The following is a 24,139-nucleotide window of genomic DNA, read 5'->3' as shown; positions in this document are numbered from 1 at the left end:
TCCCCCGCCATCTATCCTCCCGAATATCGCCCTGGATTCACTTCTCCGCACGTCCTACCTTCCAGGAAGTGGTCGCTTCTCTGTTCAGAGAGTTGTTGCTACTCTCCTCTTCGATCTCCTGTTGAGTTCGTAGGTGTTCAGAATGGTTTGATCCCTATTCAGCTGAATTCCTGAGAGACCAGAGGAAATCTAGGTCTCCTACTCCTCCGCCATCTTGCTCCGCCTCCTGTTTTTTTCTTTTTAAAGCATTTCTTTCTTTCCTGTAAAACCACCCTGCGAGTTTACTTAAATATCTTCATCAAACTTCGTTAAAGTTCAGCTTAGAGGTATTTAAGAAGTATTGTTTTCATTTCAAATCATAAAATAAATGTTTCTTTGGTTTTGAAACAAGTTACGAAAAAAACGTAAGAATCATGAAAGTCATTTAGCTTCTACGTAACTTTTTCAGATTGGTTTTATTTATTTGAGAGAGAGCGCCAGTGAGCATGAGCAGGGGGTAGGAGCAGAGGAAGAGGGAGTAGCAGGCTCCCTACTGAGCAGGGAGCCCAAATGCTGGGCAATCCCAGGATCCTGAGATCATGACCTGAGCCCAAGGCAGACACTTAAGGGACTGAGCCACCCAGGTGCCCCAGGTTGAATGGTTCTAAGGCATCATAAGATTATATTAAACAGATTTTCAATATTTAAGTTTTTTTTTAAGATTTTATTTATTTATTTGAGAGAGAAAGAGTGAGCATGAGCCACAAGTTGGGGGGGTGGGAGGGGAGACAAGGGGAGAGGCAGACATCCTGCTGAGCAGGGAGCCTGGCATGGGGCTCAGTCCCAGGACCCTGGGATCATGACCTGAGCTGAAGGCAGAAGCTTAAACAAGTGAGCCACCCAGGCGCCCCTAGGTTTTTTTTTTCCTAATATACACAGATTTCAACATTCTTTGTTTCAAATGAAAGAGATTAAACTGATTTTTTGACTTTTATAGAAAAAATATTTAATACATTTGATCAATATGTTTACCAAACAGAAATATAAATTTCACTCATTTTCCTGGCATAAACAGATGTGCATTTTACTTAGTAAAACTTTATGATTAGATTTCTATTTTTTTTAAAAGATTTTATTTATTTGACAGAGCTAGAGAGCACAAGCAGGGGGAGGGGAAGAGGGAGAGGGAGAAGCAAACTCTCCGCTGAGCAGGAAGCCCATGGAGGGGCTAGATCCCAGGACTCCAGGATCATGACCTGAGCCAAAGGGAGATGCTTAACTGACTGAGCCACCCAGGCGCCCCAAGATTTCTATAATCTTTTTAATTTTTGGAGAGAGTGCGCGAGTGGGGATAGGGAGTGCGGGGACGTGGGGGGAGGCAGAGGCAGAAGGAGAGAGAATCCCAGGCACGCTCCACGCCCAGCACAGAGCCCAGTGTGGGGCTCCACCTCATGACCCAGAGATCACCACCCAGAGATCAGGACCTGAGTGGAAATCGAGAGTTGATCACTTAGCCACCCAGGTGCCCCAGATTTCTATTATTTTTAATAGTTTTTGGAAAATTGATTTTCCTGACATTTTATCCTCATACTTATTCTAGTCTTCAGACTCTGTAAACAGTGAATATTGAGGTAGATATAAGTATTTATAGTTTGGGTAAAAGCACATTTTTAAGATATAAATTGGGTTAGTTTATCTTGTAACTTCTTTTCATGACAGTTTCCTTCTATTCTTAATATTAAGATCATCGCAGAAATTATTCAAATTAACTGTTTCATGTACTAATAAACATGTATGATAGTGATATTCATGTTTTCATGTAACCTAGGTTTTTTTTCTTTCTAGCTGCATTCCAGTCCATGATGACAGGAGGTAACATAGGAAAGCAGATAGTTTGCATTTCAGAAGAAACCTCTGTGTAATCTGTATAAGCATCTTTATCAAGGAAATATACAGATTTCTTTCCATTTTGCACAAAGATTTTTAAGATACATTAAAAAATATCTTAGAGTACAGATGGCTTTTTATTTAAATGTGATCGTTGGTAATATTTTCTAGTTGCATAATTTTTTCCTATATCTTCAATATCATATGTGTTTTCTATATCCAACATGATTATTTACAGTAGTAGATTGAAGTCAACATGACCTATTTTTCTTTCTTTTACTAAAACTGATATATGATATTTGATCAGATATTCTGAAACCACCGGAGATTTGATATAAGTGCTTAATGGATCAGCTTAATAAGTCAATTTTTACAGTTAACTTTTATTTAAAATAGAATGCTTGAGAAGACACATAGTAAATATATGTTGACCTGAAAATGCTTTACATAATTCTTGAACTGTAACTTGGTATAAGAATAGAATTGGGATGGCTTTTCTATATTGTAGATGGAAGAGATTTAATGGCAGAGCATGTGTTGGGGTTTGGGGGGAATTTAGAGCTTGTGGAGCAGTTTTTAGGATAGGAGAGCAGAGGTTTTGTGTTGAGAAGAAAACAGGTCAGTCAGGTTGATGAAAAGACTAGTTTATTACAGAGGATTATCTGTTTGTGTTTTGCTAAATAATTTACTGTATAGCCTAAAAACTCAAATACATGTATTGATAAAAGCATGTTTGTTTTAGGTTAGCAGTTACATACTGTCAAATAGTGTAAAGATTTTGAGGGCAAATAGATAAAAACATCACTTGAAGTTTTAAGTGATCAGAAAGATTTAGGCAACAAAGACAGCTTTAGAAAATGACAGGACTGAGCAAATTAACAATTGGTTGTAAACATGAGTGTTCAAGATCTAATGTACCTCTAAATAAGACGGTTTGTTTCATTAATTATAATCAACCCTTTACAATAAAATTGAAGATATTTTTCAAGTGTTGTGCTGGTTTATGGTCACCTTTTTACACCCTGCTATATACTTTTGTCTGCAACATTTGTAGGACATAGATTCAAACTGTGTGAGTCATCAGTCACTCCAGCTGACCTCAGTGTCCTCTTCTTTTATATACCTTTCCTGGATCATTTCATCTCCAGAGAGCGCTGTATGTTGATAACTCCCAAATCTGCATCTCTATTTCTGACCTCTTACTTGAGCTTAGGACCTCCCAAGTAAAATATCCTGTTGGCATGCGGGATAAACTGTTTATCTAAAGAGGAATCACCTTCCTCTTACACGTTTCTGCTTTGTTTTTAAATCACCATTGTGCACCCAAACTAATACTCCGTCACTCATTCAGATGGCCTGTCATCAGGCCTGTCAACGCTGAAAATGCCTTAGAGAACTCCTTTAATTCCCACTGCCACTATTTTAGTTGAGTTCCTCATCCTTTGGCACACAGCAAGTATTTAAAAATTAGTAATTTCAAAGTCTCAACCGCATAAAGCTCTAACGTGATGGCATCCAGCCTGGAACTCAAGTGTTCTAGACCCCAGTGTGGGTATTCGAGAGCTCTTTCCATCCTCATATAGGGATCCCAGACTCTAGGGAATTGATATTAGAAGAAAAGTTGTACACCTGAGTCTCAATTCTTACCCTGTCCCGAATGCAATGCAGAACTAGATTCTGCAAGTTCCCTTCTCAGGCAGCGAAGCTTTGAGGTCCTCTTCAGTGAGAACTTCGGTAAATGTTTAAGTAGTGCTCTCTTTCTCGCTGGCCTCCATTGTAACTAGTTTCGCTCTCAGCTGACAGGAAAAACTACCCCATCTGCTGCTGCAAGGAAGCAGTGATGTCACGGCTGGAATGAACTGACCCCGTTTTCGGGCTTCGCAGATCGCCGGGCCCCAAGGCCCGAATGAACAGGGCTCGGGAGACCACAGCTCCTAGCGTCCGGAGGCCCGGCCCTGCGCAGACAGCCCGGCCTCCCGCCTCCCGCCTCCCTCCATCCCTCCACGCCTCGGGCGGAACCCCGCGCCGGGCCGCCCAGGTCCACTCTGGGGCAAGCGAGTGGGTGTGAGCGTTGGGGGCCGGCCAAACTTCCTGTCCCGCGCTGCCGCTGCTTCCGGCGGGAGCCGGAAGACGCTGTGTGTGGACGGAATTCGGGACCGCCTTGACGGCTAGCAGGCTGCCCGGGACGGGAAGGTGAGCTCCGGTCTGGGCCAGGCCACACCCGCGCAGCTAGGTGGTCCCCGAGAGGGAGGGAGCCAGTACCGGCTCCTCAGGGGCTCGGGCCGAGTTCGCCTCCGGAGAGGACAGGGAGACCGCCCCCCTTGGGCACCCCTCCCAGATCTGGCGGGCCCGGGAGCGGCCGGTCTGAAGCCCTACGGCTTCGGCCCTTCCCCTCGCGGCGTTGTGGCTGATGTGATTGCTCCTTTGCTTGGTTTTGGGGGTAGGGGCTTAGGAACAAGACGGTCTTGAGAAAGCTGGAGTCAGCAGCGAGTCCCTAAGGGCGGGGGCTGCTGGACTGCCCCCGCAGCCGGGCCCTGCCCGCGGGCCTTGGGGCCCTACACCAAGGCCTTTGCAGAGGGGGAAAGAGGATGCCAAGAGGACTCTGCCCTGGATTATTTCATCCCAGAGCTACCCTCTTTCATACGTCCACTTATTTCCTGGGTCTAGAAGAAGGAAGGCTGCCGGCTCTGAGGGGCTTGGCTCCTGGCTTCTCCTTCGCCTGTCATTTCAAGGCGAGGCTGTGGGCTGTGTTTACAGCCTGTATGCGTTCGCCGGTTGAATTTATCCTCTGAAGTTTCTTCAGAGGAAAGAATGGAGTTAGTTTATTAAAGTTTATCCTACTTGCTCATGAGGCCTGAAATGCGTTTAGGCACCATTTGGAAGTTAAATATTACTAACCTGGGACTTAAGAATTTGTACTTAATCACTTTGGCACATGGGTCAACGTAACATATTTGCAAGGAGAGTAAAAGAAACATTTTGAAATAGAGTCAGTGGCATTTTGTTGTTAGGGAGTGAGAAATTCCACTTTGTGTTATCTTAGCGTGGACAGAGTAAAGTCAACGGAAGATTTAGGTGCTAATTTTTAAGAATTCTTGCATTTAAGTACATGTTTGATTTTTGACAAGTTACTTGATCTCTAGTGCTTTTGTTTCTCCTGTGTAGGTGAAGAGGCTTACCTATTTATTCAGCAGATACTTTTTGAATGCTTAGTTTGTTCAAAGCATCATACTAGGTTAATGAGAGTTAGAATGAATAAATTCAACGACCTTAACCAGTGAAAAAGATATGCATGTAGAACAGCCAGGGCGGGATGGAATAGTTGCTAAAGAGAGGTGAAACAGTGTGTTGCCAAAAACACCAGAGAAAAGCACAGATTTGTTTTGATTGGCGGGAAAGGATCAGTGACTTAGTGGAGGATGGCATTTGAGTTGTATTTTAAAGGCTGGAAAGGATTTCAAAATATCACAGCTGGATTGGGAGTGTTTATTACTGGTGGAAGAACTGTTCTAAGCAAAGACTTGAGCACTGAAATAGGCTGGTGTGATTTCCAAAAGCCAGTCCATGGGGGATGGAGTAAAGGGTTAATTGGAGAATATGGACAGTGCTGTAACTGGAACAGTATTTGAGGATATACTGTAGAATATTTGAAATGCCATGCTTAGGAATTTGACTAGTATTCTGAGGCACTGAATTTTGAGTGAGTGGAGTAACATAAGCATTTCTGTTTCGGAAAGATAACTCAAGCGGCTGCATTAAAAGATGGATTGAAAGGGGGAATTTTTAGGACAGGGTGACCAGTTAGAAGCCTATTTTAATAGTGTACTTGAAAGATAATGAGACCTAAACAGGGTATTACAGGAGGAATAAATTTGGGGGAATCAGAACTACTGGGGTTATTTAAATATGGAGGATGAGAGACATTGTTAAAGACCTAGAATTTACAGCTGCGTGGGAAGAAGATTGGGCAATAATTGAAATGGGTAATACAGGAAGAAGAACAAGTTTGGTGGTGGAGATGATAATCTGGATTTTGGACATTGTTAGGTTTGAGATGGATATCCATGGGGAGATAAGCAGTTAGAAATGAAAATTTAGGGTTCAGAAGAGAGGTTAGGAGTAGAGACAAAAATTCCGGTATTTGCATGTCATTCATTACTCTACAGATATTTATTCAGTGTTTACTAGGTGCTTGCAGGGAAGTTTGTATGGAAGCCCTTAAATCTCACAGTAAAGCCAAGAGAGCTTCACAGTATCAGAAATGACTCTTGGAGGCCTGAATTCCTTATGAATTACATAATACTTTGCCAGGCACAATGCTAGGTGGTGGAAGGTAAAGTTGTGACCAAGACAGACTAGTTCCTGCCCTTGTTTATGGAGCTTACAATTTACAGGGTAGCCAGACAAAAAATGAATGCTATATAAAACCAAAGGAATTAGAAACAGCAAGACACCTGGGTGGCTCAGTCAGTTAAGTGTCTGCCTTCGGCTCAGGTCATGATCCCAGGGTCCTGAGTCCCACGTCAGGCTCCTTGCTCCTCCGGGAGCCTGCTTCTCCCTCTACCTGCCCCTCCCTCTGCTTGTGCTCTTTCTCTCTCTCTCTGACAAATAAATAAAATCTTAAAAAAAAAAAAGGAATTAGAAACAGAGATAGAGAATAAAGGTGGAAGTATGGGGAGTCTTTGGATAAGACGATCAGACAAAGCCTCTCTAAATGAGTTGATAGTTAAGCAGAGCCCAGAAGAATGAAAAAGAGCTAACCAATGGAGAGAAAGGTAAAAGCATTCCAAGGTAGAGGAAATGACATGTGCACATCCCTAACATCAGAAAGAGCTTAATTTGTTCAAGGAACTAAGATGGCTGAAGCTTGGTGAGCACATAAGGGAGACTGACTCTTGAAGTGTGGTTGGAGAAGCGCGAGTGGATCACATAAGGTTCTCACAGGCTAGGATAAGGGGTTTGGATTTTGTGTAGGTGCATTGGGAAGCCAAGTAAAGAGTTTCAAGCAGGTGAGTGATATAATAGAACTCACATTTTAAGATGCTGTTTACTACTGTGAAGAGAATAGAATGGATGGAGGCAAGAGTAGAAGCAGGGAGACCAGTCAGGTGGCACTAACAGTAGTTTAGGACAAGTATTGATGGTGGCCTGAAATAGGGTGGTGACAGAGATAGAAGTAGGTGGATTTGCTGTCTCAGTAGGACTTGCAGCTGGACTGGATATTGGGAGGAAAGGAAAGAAAGTAATAAAAACGACTCCTAAATGGGGTGAACGGTGGTCTCGTCTTGAGTAGAGGGTTGTGGTGAGTGGGGCTGGCAGGGTGTGATGGGAAACAGGCTTGGGAGAGAATTCATTTTGGACATGTTAAATTTGAGATATCAAATTAAAATGTTAAGTAGAGATGTCGGGTAAGCAATTGTATATGCAAGTCTGCAGCTGAAAGGAGGTATCTGGGCTGTAGATAAAAATTTTGGTGATGAGCTCCAGGTGTTGTATAGAAGTGTTGAATAACTATTATATACGTGAAACTAATATTGCACTGTATGTTAACTAATTGGAATTTAAATAAAACCTTAAAAAAATTGAAGACTATCATTTAAAGTCATAAGTTTACACTAGGAGGAGAATGTAGCAAGAAAAGAGAGCCTGAATACTATCCTGAGGAATATTAATATTTAGAGGCTGAGTACAGGAAGAGTATAGGAGTTACCAAAGGAAACTGGAGGAATGGCAATGATGTAAGAGTAAAATGAGGAACATGTATCTTGGAAGCAGAGAGTATAAGTGTTGGAGGAAGGAGGCAGTGCTTCTAAGGGATAATACCAGTTATGGCTCTGTTTGCAAGTGACCAGTTTGCTTCAGAAGAGGAATTTATAACAAGGATGTGGGCAGCTCATGGGATCAAAGGAAATGATGAAGGCCCTGGCTTCATGAAGGACAGGAATCGGAGCAGCTCTAGGGGAGGCTGCTAGCAGCATTACTGGCATGAAAGGGCTGCTGCAGCAGTTTTCAGCCCTTTGTTACTTCTTTGAGAATTCACATTCTGAGGAAGAGTGTCTGATTTGTTCAATATGGGTCAAGTGTCCAACAGTTGGCCAGTGAAGAAAAGAACACCTTAATCTATAGTCTCAACCAAGGATGTATCCAGTGGGGGAGGGGTGGATCCCCAGACATAATGTAGATCTGTCACCCAGGCAGCGGAAATGAATGTGTGACAATTAAAAACAATAGTTCATTGCAAAGGTCAAGTAAGATTGGGGCTGTTAAGTGTCCCTCCAATTTGGTAACATGAAGATCTTTGGTAACCTTTATAAGAGAAGCTTTGGTGAAGTGATGGGATTGGATAGTGATTGGAGATTTGAAGGTGGAGACAAGTCTCTTGATAAATTTGGCTCTGAAGGATTGAAGAGAAATGGGGAGGTGACTGGAATAAAAATGAAGGCTGTGGGAATGGAACACCTCAGCAGATCCTGGGAAGGAAGAGGGAAGGCCCAGGATGAATCCTATAGTTTCTAAGATTCATTCTGGCTTCACAGTTCTCTAATCCAGATTTCTCTCACTAGTACCTATTATCACTTTGTTCTTAGAATTTAATCAACGTCCATAATATGCTAGATAGGGATATAAAAAGTTACTTGGGCTTTTTTTTTTTAAGATTATTTAATTGTCAGAGAGAGTGCACGCACAAGTAGGAGCGGTGGGCAGAGGGAGAAGCAGGCTCTCCTGCTGAGCAAGGGGCCTGATGCAGGACTTGATCCCAGGCCCCTGGGATCATGACCTGAGCGGAAGGCAGATGCAGGGTCTGAGCCACCCAGGCGTCCCTAGGTACTTTGTTTATCTTCCCCTAGGAATTTTTTTTTTAGATTTTATTTATTTATTTGTCAGAGAGAGAGAGTGAGTACAAGCAGGGAAGCTGCAGGCAGAGGAAGAAGCAGGCTCCCCACTCAGACACTTAACCCACTGAGCCACCCAGGTGTCCGGTCCCAGGACTACTATTTTATACCAAAATTTAAACTGTTCTTTTCTTTTCTTTCTTTTCTTCTTTCCTTCCTTCCTTTTTAAAAAATATTTTATTTATTTATTTGACAGAGAGCGAGAGAGGGAACACAAGCAGGGGGAGTGGGAGAGAGAGAAGCAAGGCCTCCCGCTGAGCAGGGAGCCGGATGCTGGGCTCTATCCCAGGACCCTGGGATCATGACCTAGAGTCGAAGGCAGCCTCTTAACAATTGAGCCATCCAGGTGCCCCAAACGGTTCTTTTTTTAATTTTAATTTTAATTTTAATTTTAATTTTAATTTTAATTTTTGAGCATGGTAATTCCCTACCATTAGTAGAATTTTTGTTTTAGTTTTTTTCATCTTTAGTGAAGCATTGTTTGGGTCTATATTTGTGGTCAGCCACAGGTAGATATGGAGGGAACTGAGAAGCAGATTGGTTACCAATTGGGGGGACCACAGTGTTTCTCAATTTCTTCCCTCTTTTTTCTCACTCCCCCCACTTCTTTCTGAAAGTGGGTCAAGGTCAAGGCATTTTCTACCTCCCTAAAGTAAGAGCAGTACTGATATTCTAGGCTTTGTTTTCCTAGGGTGGAATCAAATTGCTTTTGGGGAGAAGTTGACACAATGATGTTCTGTTTCTTTCTTGAGGCAGAGCAGTAAAAGCCCCTGGTCATCTTTCCTTTTGGAATACACTCCCTTCTGTATGGCAGTCAGGACTGAGGCAAGATACCGCCTGTATCAGCTCTGTTCTCCTGTTGCTTGTTTAGTTTATTTTGGCTTGGTTCTCCCACCCAGTATTTCTCCATGTAGCCTGCATTAGTTTTAAGCCATCTCTACCCTCCTAACTTGGTGTTACCACTAATTCCTGTCTTGTGTAAGGATTCAAGTAATTTCAGTTTCCCCAAGACTCTGATCAATGATAATTGCTGATTGTAATATATGTGTGTATGTATATATGTGTGTGTGTTATACACACACACATATATATAGCAGGTTTATATCAATGGCTTTACGTTTTATGGCTGAGTCTCTGTTTAACATATGTATTTTAGACTTTTGAAGATATTTTATACTGTTTTTCAGTCTTTGGGATGTAATCTGTTAAGTAGCTTTTGAGATCAGTTTAGTGAGTTTTAGTTTTAAAAAATCAGAGTACATGAGATTAGCATAGGCTAGTATTGTTTCATGAAAATGTGTTACTTGTATATGTCTTAGTATTTCACTCTCTGGGGTATGATGGAAAATGTATCTTACTGTGATTTGCAGGCAAAATGTTTGAAAACCACTGCTTTATAGGGAATTTGGACAGTAATAAAAGGCAGATTTCTTTTCTTTCTTTCTTTCTTTCTTTTTTTTTTTTTTTGATTTTATTTTAAGTAATCTCTACACCCAACGGGAGGCTGGAACTAACAACCCCAAGATCAAGAGTCACACACACTACCAACTGAACCAGCCAGGCGCATTTCTTAATATTCTGGAGTATACAGAGCATTTGAAACATTTACTTGTTTCTTTTTTTTAAAAGATTTTCTTTATTTATTTGAGCAAGAGAGTGAGCTAGAGAGCAGGGAGTGGTGGGGGGGGGAGGAAGGGCAGAGGGAGAAGACTCCCCACTGAGCAGGGAGCCCCATGCGACTCCCAGGACCCTGGGATCATGACCTGAGCTGAAGGCAGATGCTTAACCAACTGAGCCACCCAGGCGCCCTATTTACTTGTTTCTTAAGCACTTATGCAGAGCTTTGTTTCTGAAGAATTTTTCAATTATTTCTATTGACTGATACATAAATAATCCTAGGGTAGATTTGTTTCATCTGTATTTCAGATGAATTTCCTAGGGCCCAGAAGATGAGTAGCCTGGCTAGGTCTCAACCAAAAAGTCAGAGGCAGAATTTGATTTCTGTTTTAGAGACCTTGGATTTTTTTTTTTTTTAATAAACATATCTCAGCTTCTTTATTTAACTTGTTCAGCTACTTAATGCATAATTTGCTGGATGATATTGAGTGTACTGTAGAAGAAGAATGCAGTTAATCAGACTTCAGTTCTCAGGATTTGTTTATTTGGCTAAAAACAGAAGGAGAATTGTTCTCAGGATGGTCTAGGTCATAGAGATTGCTATTGTCTTAAATCGGCTTTACTTTTGTTATGAGTTCTTTTGTTACAAATTTACGGAACTTTTCAGAGCTTCTTGTGTTCTTTGCTTTGGTTCATTGCAAAGGTTTGTATTGCCTGCATTCTTTTTAACCTTTAGGCTGACTATGGGATAACATATTAACATTTTCTGCTTTTATTAGCTGTTAACATAATAGCATTGGCAGGGTTAGTGGATTTCTAAAAAACAGAATTTCTGCTAGACCAAGGTAATTTTCTGTAAGCAGTCTAATGTGCTTTGGTGGCCATAAGGAACCATGCACACAGTAGAATCCTGTTGTTGCCAAGAGTAGAGGAAGAAAAGGGTCTGACTAGAACTACTTATTTCATATTTATTAATAATATTTATTAGACTAGTCCTTGGGTGTCTGAGATCATTTTGTTTTGTTATGAACTCTATCCACAGCCAAGATGCCTTATTTATGATTTGTGGAAAATACGATTTGACCTTGGTTGCTGATAGTTAAATATCATTATCTCTTATTATTGGGCTAAATTAGTAATTTTTCTAATTTGAAAGGAAAGGGTATAAATTTTGCCTGTCTACCAGGTAAAGATACAAAAAAACCAAAACAAAACAAATATTCATGTTCACATTCAAGAATTTGGGGTGACCACTCAGTATTGCATTTCTAGTCTCTTAATTAATAGCATAAGAAAGCCTGGGAAGAAATCTCCTTGAGACCCATAGTTAACTTAAAAATAGCTTCCTTTTGGGGCACCTGGGTGGCTCAGTTAGTTAAGTGGCTGCCTTTGGCTCAGGTCATGATCCCAGGGTTCTTGGGCTCAAGCCCCACATCAGGCTCCCTGCTCAATGGAGCGTCTGCTTCTCTCTCTGCCTGCTGCTCTGCCTACTCGTGCTCTTTCTCTATTTCTCTGTCAAATAAATAAATAAAATCTTAAAAAAAAAATAGTTTCCTTTTGAGTAAGAGCTGTGCCTTTCACTCCACTGTCATGCAAATTGCATTTAAAGGAAGAACATTGCATTGGACACTATATTGGCCCCCATACTGGCAGTTTTTTATTATGATTACTCTAAATATACTTTGACATAAAGCTAGGTAGTAATTCTCATCCTTCTATGCTGAAGTTCCCAGTAGCTCTTAATCAACTAAAATCAAAACTAAGTTTACAAATAATTCAATAATAACAGTGGTAGGGTCAGTGGATTTTTAAAAAAAAATTAACATGCTGAACCAAGATTGTTTCCTTTAAGCAGTCTAATATATATTTTTAATTGATGAATAGTTGACATACAATGTTAAATTAGTTTCAGATGTACAACATAATGATTTGACAATTTGACACATTACCACAATTTGATATACTACTCATTGCTCACCAGGATAAGGGTAGTTACCATCTGCCACCATACAAATTCATTACAGTATTAGCAGCCTGATGTTTTGATGGCTCTAGGGAACCATGCAGGTAGTACAGTTTAGTTATATCAGTTGCCATGATTTATATCTTTATGAATAAGTATACAGTTGTAAACCACACCATAAACAAAATTCAAAATAACATTCATATTATTTGGTAGGGATGTCGTTTTGCTGAAATGCAGTACTTAATGTTGAACTTAATAGTGGAAAGATTTACCCTTGGATTCAATAATATATTTCCTCTGTTTCTACATTTTAACTTTAGTAATACTATGCAGAGAATATCATACAAGGTATGTATTTTAAAATGTTAAGACATTGTTAAGCAGCATGTGATAATGGGATCTCAGGTGTAACCAAAACTGACTACAAGTCCTTGAATGCCAATTTTAATGTGGTATTGATAGAGGTATTGTCAGAGTTAGAGTTGCCTTGTTCAGATGAAGATAAGATTTGTGTCGCAAACGAGAACACAGAATGGGAGGAAGTTTGTGCAAATCAGATATCTGATAAGGGGCTTGTATCTAGAATATATAAAGAACTCTTACAATTCAATAATAAAAGGACAACTCAATTTAAAAAATGGGCCAGTGATCTGAATAAGTATTTCTCCTAAAAAGATGTACAAGTGGTCTATAAACACTTGAAGAGATGCTCAGTATCATTAGCCATCAGGTAATGCAACTCAAAACCACAATGAGTTACCGTTCACACCTACTAGGAGGGCTATAATAATGTGTTGGTGAGAATGCAGAGAAATCCACTGCTAGTGGGATTATGAAATGGTGCAGAAAACAGCCTGGTAATTCCTCAAGAGGTTAAACATAGAGTTAACATATGACCTAGCAATTACACATCTAGGTGTATATCCAAAAGAGTAAGAACATATGTCTACTCAAAAACTTGTACATGAATGTTCATAGCAGCATTATTCATAATAGCCAAATTGTAGAAATAATCAAATGTCCATTAAGTGGTACATGGATAAATAAAATGTATATCCATACAATAGAGTATTATTGGCAATAAAAAGAAATTAAGTACTGATTCATGCTACAAGATGGCTGAACCTTGGGAGCGTTATGCTAAGTGATAGCAGTCAAGCACAAAAGATCACATGTATAATTCCATTTATATGAAATGTTTAGAATAGGCAAATCCATAGAGACAGGAATTAGTGGTTCCCTAGGCCTGGTTGGGGTGAGGGTTGGGAGGAAATGGGGAGTGATTGCTGATAGGTACAGGTTTTCTTTTTTGGGGTGATGAAATTGTTGTAAAATTGATTGTGGTTGTGGTTGCACAACTCTGTGAATATACTAAAAACAATTTAACTGTACTCTTTAAATGAGTGAATTGTGTGGTATATGAATTATATCTCATTGAAGCTGTTATTTAAAAATTGCATTGCAGTTTTTGAAACCTGTTAAATGATAATGGGAATTGAGGATAGAAACAAATTTAATTGCATATTTGCCATCACACTTCCGGCTGATATACATAGCGAGTTGCTGTGTTAAAGGTGAGATTCACACAGTGCACTTGATAAGGTACTGCCTGCCTGTGCTACTCTATGCTACCTATTAGTCTCTCTTTAGTTTAGTACACATACAAACCACAAACATGGGCAACAAATTTGGGGAGAACTCAGTTATAATATGGATACCTATTTGTTCCAGAAAATGCTTGTGTTATTTTCTTGAAAAATTATCACTGAAATGAAGACACTAAAATAAAAAGATATAAGATATCATAGATAACCATGGACCCTTGAGAAATGGTGATCTAGAGGTGGCTCTTAAACTATAAGAGAGGTGGCAGCTTCCTTCTTTAAATTTTATTACAGCTTTGCAAAAGTATCTAAGATCTAGTATATGATTTTTCCCTCGTCCAGTGCATATATTCATAAACTTCATTTTTTTTTTTCATTTTTCATTGGGTAAGGATAATGGAAACGCAGGGAGCATCATTGGTTTCTAAGAAACCTAACAAATATAAAGGGCAGCAAATAGTTGTTTAGTTTCCTAGAGGTTTTACATCCCTGGAAACTCAGAATTTGAGGAACCTTAAGAATAACCTAAACAAATATTTGGTTATTTCTTGGCTTCTTGAGATGACCTGGAATTGGGGAGAAGGAATTCTTAAACCCTGGTGTTTCAAGGTCAGACATAGATGTAAGTAGATAGGTGTAATCACTATTCCATGCCAACCTGCTCTGTGGGTGGGAGTCCTGGCTCTGCAACTTAACTTGAGCAAGTGATGCACCGAACCTTGGTTCCTTCCTCTGTGGAAAAGAGGGATGAATAAACAACATTGAACTATTATGTATAGAGCTTGAATAAGAAAAACGTAGGGGAAAAGTCAGAGATTTATGATACTTGATTTTAAATCATGTGGGAAACTTAAAAGGACACTTTCATTTACATCTTGTGAATTGTTATTTTTTTATGATGAAAGTGAGGATTTCTGGAAGCTAGCAAGGGGGAGAGGAAGGAACCAACAGGACAATAAACATTTATTCAGGAACTTCTAAATGCCTTTTTTGTAGAGTAAGCCTGCCTTGTTCTAACTTTCCAGTTACTTTGGTATTAATTGAAAACTCCCATCCGGGTACATTTTACACTGTGTAATTACTTTGTATATGGCAGAGCTCCCAATTTTAGCACCAATTGTACAAAATACAGTGGACTCTTTTGTCAAAAGTCTGAAAAAATTAAGCGATAAGAAAGTAAGAATTTTAATTATGGGGGGAGAACAGTTACATCAGGGTCCCAAGGGTACTACTTTTGGGAAACACTGTTCATATTTTGACTGTATAACTACTTTTAGAAAGATGAGGAAATTGAGAAAAGAAAAATAAGTCATACCAGCCTGCCACCTAATATAGTTATTATCATAGTTGTATTAATTTCCTTTTACTTTTTTCTGTTCATATCTTAATTAGTTTTAATAGCAAGTATATAATTTTGTATTTTGTTTTTGTAATTTAACATGTCATTGGCACTTCTTGTTGCATTATTTTTATAACCATATTTTTAAGTGACAGTGCCATAATCTAATTAACCATTCCCTAAGTGTTGGGCATATATGTGTATTTATATCTTGCTTGCAGTTGTTTATTATTATAGATGCTAACATTAAGTTCTTTGGGCATGTACTTTTTCTGTTTTTAAGACCTTTTAAAAAATAGATTATTGGAAGTAGAAATTCTACAAAGTACAACTTTTAATGGATTTTGACATCTATTGGGCTTGTTCTATTTTAAAACAAGTGTTTTGGGCTGGATTCTTTATTTGTTTGCTTGTGATTTTCAGATATGTGGAGAAGTGCCTTTATTTATTTAGCTACATTTTTCTACTCCTCTGATTCTCTCTCTCTCTCATCCTTTTTTAGGCTAAATTGATTACCCACCCAGCACAGCATCTTACAGGAAAAGCATAGCATTTCCTAGAGGAATATGAGCATAACAGGAAGGTGTCGTTGACTCTGAATTAAATTTTTAACCTGTCCCTGAACAGCTACAGGATTTGGAAGCTGAATCAATGTTATCAGATGAGTTAGAATCCAAACCAGAGGTGAGCCCAGGCAGTGCTATTGATTGATTGATTGATTGATTGATTGATTGTGGGCTATCTTCCGAGGTTTGTCTTTAGTTCAGGAAGTCAGTAAACTTCTGTAATGAGCCAGATAGTAAATATTTTAGGTTTTGTGGGCCATATGGTTTTGGTCATAACTACTAGTTTATTACTTTTTCTATCACTAAGTACTTTTTCAAAGATTTAAAAACTCTTTTTTACCTATAGCTTTTTATGTTTAAGTAAGTATAAGTTCTTATACATCTAGGTAATTACATAATGACAAAAGTTTTATATATATGTGGCATATGTGGATATGTATATACATATATAAATATTTACTACCACAACCATTTTTCAGTTAATTTTGTATGTATCTGAAAGTGTTTTCTTTCTAAATGCAATTAGAGGATTTAAATATTATTTATTTATTATTTATTTTATTTTCATTTATTTTTTTAAGTAGGCTCCATGCCTAGTGTGGAGCCCAACATGGGGCTTGAACTCACAACCCTGAGATCAAGACCTGAGCTGAGATCAAGAGTCGGAGGCTTAACTGGCTGAGCCACCCACGTGCCCCTAATCATTTTTTTATTTTTATTCATTTCTCTTCCTTTAATTTTAGTACATCTGTGTCACATAGTGGAAAGGTCAATGAATTTGGAATCAGATTAAGTTTGAAGACTTACTTCCCCTACTAGTCATGTGACCTTAGATAAGTCATTTGATGTCTTCAACTTGATTCCTTATCTTTATTTATTTTTTATATTCCTTATCTTTAAAATACATGTTCAATCTTACTGGGTTAAGGTGAGGATTAAATGAGCCAATATAATACAGCTTTTCTTTAGAACAGAGCACTTGATAAAAATAACTTTAAATGTTATTTTGTAGTTAATTTAGTTGTTCTGTGAATGTGGTTGAGACTAGTAAGCAATAAAGACTTAATTACGCTGTGAGCTTTTGGTAAGTTCAGAGGTTTAGATTCATTCCTAACAACTTGTATTTTTCAATATTGTCTCTTCCTCCTCTCCCCCCCAACCCCCCAGCTCCTGGTACAGTTTGTTCAGAATACGTCCATCCCATTGGGACAGGGGCTAGTAGAATCAGAAGCTAAAGACATTACTTGCTTATCCCTCCTTCCGGTGACTGAGGCCTCAGAATGCAGTCGGCTAATGTTACCAGGTAAAAATTAAGATTACAAGAAATAAGATAAGCAAGTTTTAAGAGCTTAGCCTCTTCTATCATACTGGTGGGATGGGATAAATGACTTTATAACTGACTTGTAGAAACTGTAAAAACTAGGAATCATGAAGAATAAGCAACCATAGGAGTTAACAAGTGCATTGGTAATTTAAGCCATAGTAATGGATAGGATCATTCATAAAATGTGAGAGTGAAAAGAAAAGACCAATGTGGAACTCCCTATTCAAGGTACAGGGTAAAGCAGGAGAGCCTATGAAGGAGGGAAAAAGGAAAGGCTAGAGCAGTAAGAGAAATACTGGTACAGAGTGCAGGCATGGAACTCAAGAGAATAGTCACTATGTCAGATGCTTCTAAGAGGCCCATGAGATAGGGACTGTCCCAATGAGATAGGGCCAACATTGTTGACGTTGGCAGGACCTGTTCCATGGAAAGGTAATGGAGAAGCCAGGTTGTAGAGGGTTGAGGTATCAGTGCAAGGTAAGTATAGTTGAAGAAGTAACCACACTTTCTCAAGACTCTCCTGCTATGGGAAGGAAAAAGAGAAGGACATAAAGTAGATGGCAGAATTCTTTTTTTAAGATCAGAAATATTTGAGGATGGTTTTATGCTAAGAGGAAAGAGCCAGTTGGAGAGGTGCGAACAGAAAGAGTGGCTAATTAGGGGGGAGGCTCTAGGAGAGGTAGGAGGAACTAGAATGCTGATCATGAGTTGTGAGATTAACTTTGGATGGGGAGAAGGAGATCCTATTCCTTGACTGTTAGCAAGGAGAACATTATTTTTGGGTGCAATAAGTTTCTTTCTGGAAATTGGAATATTTAAAATTTGGAATTCTGATGTTAAATCAGGGGAGGGGAGGGTCACCACCTATTGGTGATTGGTGACAGCTTATAAAGTCTTCTAGTTACTGTTATCTAGTGATGTCCTGTTTCTTTGATTTTTTTTTTTGAAGTGACTTTAAAATTTTTTTCAATGTTTAAAGATTCAAGAAGGACAGATACATTCAACCAACTAGTATTGACTTAAGGTTTCCCTGTCTAGTTCCTAGCTTTCACACATCTTCTGTCGTTCAACTCCGATTTTTCTACTGGTACATTGGAGTTTTTCCAAATCCTTACGGATTTTCAATATATGTACATTTCCACGTGCAAATGAATTTTGATCTTCATTGGGCTTAAATTTTTCTCTCCCTATTTTAATTTGTTGAATAAATATTTTAACAATATTGAAATGAAAAGAAGAACAAAATCATCAATCTTCTTTTCTACATTAACTTTAGTTTTAATTTTGATTAAAAATATTTTATTTTATTTTATTTTTAAAAAGTTTTTGTTTATCACCCACTGTGGGGCTCAAACTCACAACCCCAAGATCAAGAGTCTCATGCTCTTTTGATCGATCGAGCCTGCCAGGTACCCTGAGTAAAAATATTTTAGATAACCAATATCAGTAATAATAAGTGAAAACCCATGTACTCACCTCCCAGCTCATGAAACATAATATTACAAACACAAATGTATCTGCACATACATCCCTAACTTTATTCCCCTCCCTCTTAAATATGTGTGTATCATTCCATGCATGGCCGGTATGTTTTCTTTTTAGTTGGGATTTGTGATAGATACAGAAAAGTATAAAACCCTGTGCTTATACATTTCGAAGAATTATTATAAAGGAGATCCCCACCACCCAATCAAGAAGTAGAACCTTGCCAGCTCCCAAACCCCCATGGGTTCCTCCCGGATAAAGACAGCCTGTGTTCTTCATAGGTCACCGCTATCCTCAATTATTTGACCGATATTTGTTTCCCAAGTTTAACCACTGAGATCGAAGCAATGCAGTTTAATCTTAGGTGTTTTTAGACCTTGGAATCATATGAATGTATATTGTTGTACCTTTCTTATGTTACTCTGTAGTTGTGAGATTCATCCTTGTGTGTATAGCTGTGGTTGGTTTCATTGCCGTATAGCGTTCTGTTACATGAGTGTAACCACAGCTTCTTTATCCATGACACTGTTGATGAATATTTAGTTATTTTCCAGTGTTTTACTATTACAAACAGTACTGCTATGAAATTCATTAAAAACTTTTTGTGTATGATAAAATATACATAACTAAAGATTTGCCATTTAAACCAGTTAACCATTTTAATCACATAAACTTACGATTTAACCAGTTCTGTGACATTAAGTACATTGATATTGTACTATTTCATTAGACTTTGAAGTGGCAGTACTGTCTATCCCTAGGCTTCCACTTTCATTCCTATAATATCTGTTAACTTCCTTAAAAAAAGGAAAAAAATTATCTGCCTTTTATAAAGATGACTGAAACCCCTGAAAACATTGAGTGCTTTAGCACTGTAGTGCAATTCCTCGTTTTATTGCAAACGAAAACCTTTGGAAAGTCATTCCTTTCCTTAGAGTAAAGTCCTAGAGAGCAAGTCTTCTGAATTATTTCTTTACATTTTAGTGTAAACCTGGAAGTATAATGAAACATATTTATGATTCTATAAAATTTCAGTGATTTCTCAGGCTGTGGTTTTTTTCCCCCTAATGACTCAATAGAACTGTCACATACATGCTATAAAAATTAAAGGGAGGGATAATAAGAAAAATAATAATTTAAAATTTAGATCCTATTCTTGAGTTAGTATTCATTGTATAACTATATTTTTTGAGGGAAAAGTACTGATTTCTGACCTCAAAAGGACAAAGGCCTGTGATGTCCAAATGTGGATGGTTGGTTGGTTGGTTGGCACATCCAAATGTCAAATGAGTTTGTCCCTCACATTTTGGCTGACTCCCTTTAAAACTTAAAGTTATATCTCTGTTCTCTTCTGAGGGAAATTTTGTATTTGTAAAATAAAAAGGCTGCTGCTCCTAGAAGGGATGTGATAAGGGTGTTCGGTGCTGTGTATCAGAATGGTGAGCTCCGTGGAGAGAGGTGCCACATAAAGCCGTGGTCTTTTCCCTTTGCTAGATGATACTCCAAGTCATACAAACTCCTCCAAGGAGGTCCCTTCCTCGGCTGTGTTGAGAAGCCTTCAGGTGAATGTGGGCCCAGACGGAGAGGAGACGAGGGCTCAGACTGCACAGAAGTCCCCGGAGTTTTTGTCCACTCCAGAGTCTCCCAGCTTGTTGCAAGATCTACAGCCAAGTGATAGCACTTCTTTTATTCTTCTTAACCTAACGAGAGCAGGTATTCTTTATCTTTTTCCGAACTCTGCTCATGGTTAAGAAAAAAACTGGGGAGGGGGCATATTTAACCCAATCATACTTAAAATGGAAAGAAGCCTTATTATTTATTTTAGAGAATTGGTATAGTCTGGTGATCAGTTGAATGTGTAGGGGGAGAAGGCAGACTTTAGGAAGAAGTTTCTTGTTTGGGAAATTGGGTTGTGCCATTCAGCAAGATAGTGAGCCCAAGAACAGGGTTGGGGGGGGGATGATTAGTTCCAGTACGTGCTTGTTGATGTTGGGATTTCAGAGGGACATTCATGAGGAGGTGTCCTTTAGAGAGTTAGAAACAGGAATCCAGAGTTCTAGAAATGTCTTGTGTGAAATAAGTTGTTTTGGTGCTTATCAGCGTTCAGGAAATGTATGAAACAGTGAACATGAATTCTTTGATTCAGGAGCATAAACAGAAAAGAAGGCAAATCTGGACCCCTGGAAAAAACACATTTAAGAGGGGAATAACAGAAGAGTGGGGAGGAGCTGCCAGAGAGGGATAAAGAAAACAGAAGGAGAGTGCTATGCTAGAAGCCAAGAGAGGGAAAATGTCTTAAAGAAGAAAAGGTAGTAAATCATGCCAAATACCACAGGAAGGACTAGTGAGGTGAGGACTGGGGAGTGTATGTCTGGTGACGCGAGCAAGAGCAGTAGTTACTGAGGTAGTAGAGGTGGAGGCCAGGGTTCTAACCATGGTGGGGACTGGATGACAGGTGAGAAAGTGGATATCTGAGTTAGAAGTTACGCTTGCAGGAAACTTGACTGTGAGACAGTAAATAGCTAGAGAAGTACTTGGGATTTTTCTCTTCTTTTTAAAAATAAAGATGGGTGAGACAGATTTAAAGGCTCTAAGGGGAGGTTGTAAGGTGGCCAGTAGAGAGGAATGGCTTGCAGATGGTGGAGAAATGACTGAAGGATAGGGTCAGGATACTAGCTTGCTTGCCCTGGGGGGGACAGCTTTGCCTCTGAAACCAGAGGAGGTAAGAAAGAGAAGCCTGTTGTCCGGGAGTGGAAAGGTGATAGATAACCTAGTGTGGTAGGAGAACAGAAGCTTGAGGTGAGAGGTGAAAATCTGGAATAGCTGATACAGGCCATGAAGTATCCGAACCAGGGCCGATAGAAGGGCAACTTGTTGGGTAGCTTTCACATATCCTCTTGTTTCTTCCAGGTCTGGGCTCTTCAGCCGAGCACTTAGTATTTGTACAAGATGAGGCAGAAGATTCAGGGAATGATTTCCTCTCCAGTGAGAGCACGGACAGTAGCATCCCATGGTTCCTCCGGGTTCAGGAGCTGGCTCATGATAGTCTGATTGCTGCTACTCGCGCACAGCTGGCAAAGAATGCAAAAACCAGCAGCAATGGTGAGACCCCTGTGACGTTTTCACTTCCTGTATTCTCTGTGGGGATTTTGGCAATACAATGACCATATTTTGAGTTGACTGGAATCTGAGTTATTGGTGAGAGCAGGCAGCTAGAAATGTGTACACTGTTTGTCTTATTTTCTATGAAATAACTTAGCTATGCCAGATTCATGTGCAAAATCAACACTAGCATTCTCAATTGTCAGCTTTAAATAATGTACACAGCCCCTTTAAAGGGAAAACAAGATGTTATCTTGAATTGTTTTTATTGTACTGTTCCCTATACTTAGAGCTTTTATACCATTATAAAATCAAAACAGTATTACCAATTAATAGGAATAAAACTACAAAACCAGTGAGAATAAAGTTAATATTTTATTTTGACAGACGATGGTGTTTTGCTGAAACTGCCACTGCTGCCTTTTCTTTTGGAACCAGTTCATCATATGACCTTAAATATCCAAACAGTCTGTAGGGCTGTTTCTTTTGAGTTCAGCATGCCTGTACTAACTCTGTGCCACTTTTCTCTATCCAGTAGTTTTCAGATATAGTCCTTAAATCATCAGCATCACCAAGGAACATAGAAATACACATTCTCAGGCCTCATCCTACTGAACCAGAAACATGCGATCTTTTAGTAAGCCCTCTCAGTGGTTCCAATACATGTTAAAGCTTGAGGACCGTGACTGTAAGCCACCCCTAAACCAGTGCACAACCTTTGCTTATGTAACATGCCCTAATACTTTTTGTTTTAGAGCAGCTTCTATATTTTCTCTTTAATCTGTGACAATTAAGGTACTACAACAAATTATTAAGGTTAAGGTACACACTGTCATCACAAACCAAGCTTAAGCACTGAAATCTTATGTTGGTACGTGGCTGTTTAGAGCTCATTTGGATGATCTAGAATATGCTTATGATTATTTTGTGATTACCATGCAAGTGAAAATAAAAAATTAAAAACTTTCACAAGGATCCGTGTGAATATTTCAGAATATTCCAGTTTTAGAAACATTAACCTAAATCTTTTCTACATAGAGAACTCCAGACTTCTTTTTTTTTAGGTTTTAATTTAAATTCCACTTAGTTAACATACAGCATAATATTAGTTTCAGGTGTACAATATAGTGATTCAACACCAGGTGGTCATCACAAGTGCAGTCCTTAATCCCCATCACCTATTTCATCCATCCCTCACCCACCTCCCCTCTGGTGACCATCGGTTGTTTTCTATTAGTAAGAGTCTGTTTCTTGGTTTGCCTCTCTTCTTGTTTCCCCTTTGCTCTTTTGTTTCTTAAATTCCACCTGTGAGGGGCACCTGGGTGGCTCAGTCATGAAGCGTCTGCCTTCGGCTCAGGTCATGATCCCAGGGTCCTAACCCCGCATTGGGTTCCCTGCTCCACGGGAAGCCTGCTTCTCCCTCTCCCACTCCCCCTGCCTGTGTTCCTTCTCTCGCTGTGTCTCTCTCTCTCAAATAAATAAATAAAATCTTTAAAGAAAAAATTCCACCTGTGAGTGAGATCATCTGGTATTTGTCCTTCTCTGATGGACTTATTTCACGTAGCATAATAGTTTCTAGCTCCATCCATGTCACTGCAAAGAGAACTCCAGACTTTTTTTTTTTACTTTTCTACTTTTTTTATTAATTTTATTTTATTATGTTAATCACCATACATTACATCATTAGTTTTTGATGTAGTATTCCGTGATTCATTGTTTGTGTATAATACCCAGTGCTCCATGCAAAACTTGCCCTCTTTAATACCCATCACCAGGCTAACCCATCCCCCCCGCCAAAACCCTCAGTTTGTTTCTCAGAGTCATAGTCTCTCATGGTTCGTCTCCCCCTCCGATTCCCCCCTTCATTTTTCCCTTCCTACTATCTTCTTCTTTTTTTTTTTTAACATATAATGTATTATTTGTTTCAGAGGTACAGGTCTGTGATTCATCAGTCTTACACAGTTCACAGCGCTCACCATAGCACACACTCTCCCCAGTGTCCATCACCCAGCCCCCTCATTTCTCCCACCACCCCCCCACCACTCCAGTAACCCTCAGGTTGTTTCCTGAGATTAAGAGTCTCTTAGGGTTTGTCTCCTTCTCTGGTTTCATCTTGTTTCATTTTTTTCCTCCCTTCCCCTGTGATCCTCTGTCTTGTTTCTCAAACTCCAATCAGTGAGATCATATGATACTTGTCTTTCTCTGATTGACTTATTTTGCTTAGCATAATACCCTCTAGTTCCTTCCATCCACGTCGTTGCAAATGGCAGGATTTCATTCCTTTTGATGGCTGCATAATATTCCATTGTATATATACACCACATCTTCTTTATCTATTCATCTGTTGATGGACATCTTGTCTCTTTCCATAGTTTGG

General features: G+C 39.3%; 2 protein-coding genes across 9 annotated transcripts in view; both read left to right on the top strand.

Moving 5' to 3' along the window:
• The window catches only part of PTGR2 (prostaglandin reductase 2), a 35,367-nt gene extending 32,507 nt beyond the window's left edge, over positions 1 to 2,860 (top strand). For 2 of the 5 annotated variants that reach the window (XM_027571522.2, XM_027571520.2), the window contains exon 9: positions 1,825 to 2,860. In XM_027571522.2, the coding sequence (XP_027427323.1) occupies positions 1,825 to 1,901 (77 nt within the window). In that variant the 3' untranslated portion in view covers positions 1,902 to 2,860. The remainder of the gene's footprint in view (positions 1 to 1,824) is intronic. The other 3 variants (XM_027571519.2, XM_027571518.2, XM_027571521.2) reach the window with 2 other exon arrangements.
• Positions 2,861 to 3,913: 1,053 nt separating this feature from the next.
• ZNF410 (zinc finger protein 410) overlaps positions 3,914 to 24,139 on the top strand; it is a 39,917-nt gene continuing 19,691 nt past the window's right edge. For 2 of the 4 annotated variants that reach the window (XR_003515668.1, XM_027569889.2), the window contains exons 1-5: positions 3,914 to 4,059; positions 15,788 to 15,969; positions 17,019 to 17,154; positions 20,155 to 20,373; positions 21,571 to 21,762. Coding sequence is in view for 3 of the 4 variants with exons in the window: in XM_027569889.2 (XP_027425690.1) it covers positions 15,937 to 15,969; positions 17,019 to 17,154; positions 20,155 to 20,373; positions 21,571 to 21,762 (580 nt within the window). In the remaining variant the exon portion in view is untranslated. Of the gene's footprint in view, positions 4,060 to 13,807; positions 13,917 to 15,787; positions 15,970 to 17,018; positions 17,155 to 20,154; positions 20,374 to 21,570; positions 21,763 to 24,139 lie in introns of all 4 variants that reach the window. The other 2 variants (XM_027569888.2, XM_027569887.2) reach the window with 2 other exon arrangements.

Source organism: Zalophus californianus, chromosome 6, assembly GCF_009762305.2.
Source record: "Zalophus californianus isolate mZalCal1 chromosome 6, mZalCal1.pri.v2, whole genome shotgun sequence".
NCBI lineage: Eukaryota > Metazoa > Chordata > Mammalia > Carnivora > Otariidae > Zalophus > Zalophus californianus.
This window is presented reverse-complemented; position numbering and strand designations above follow the sequence as displayed.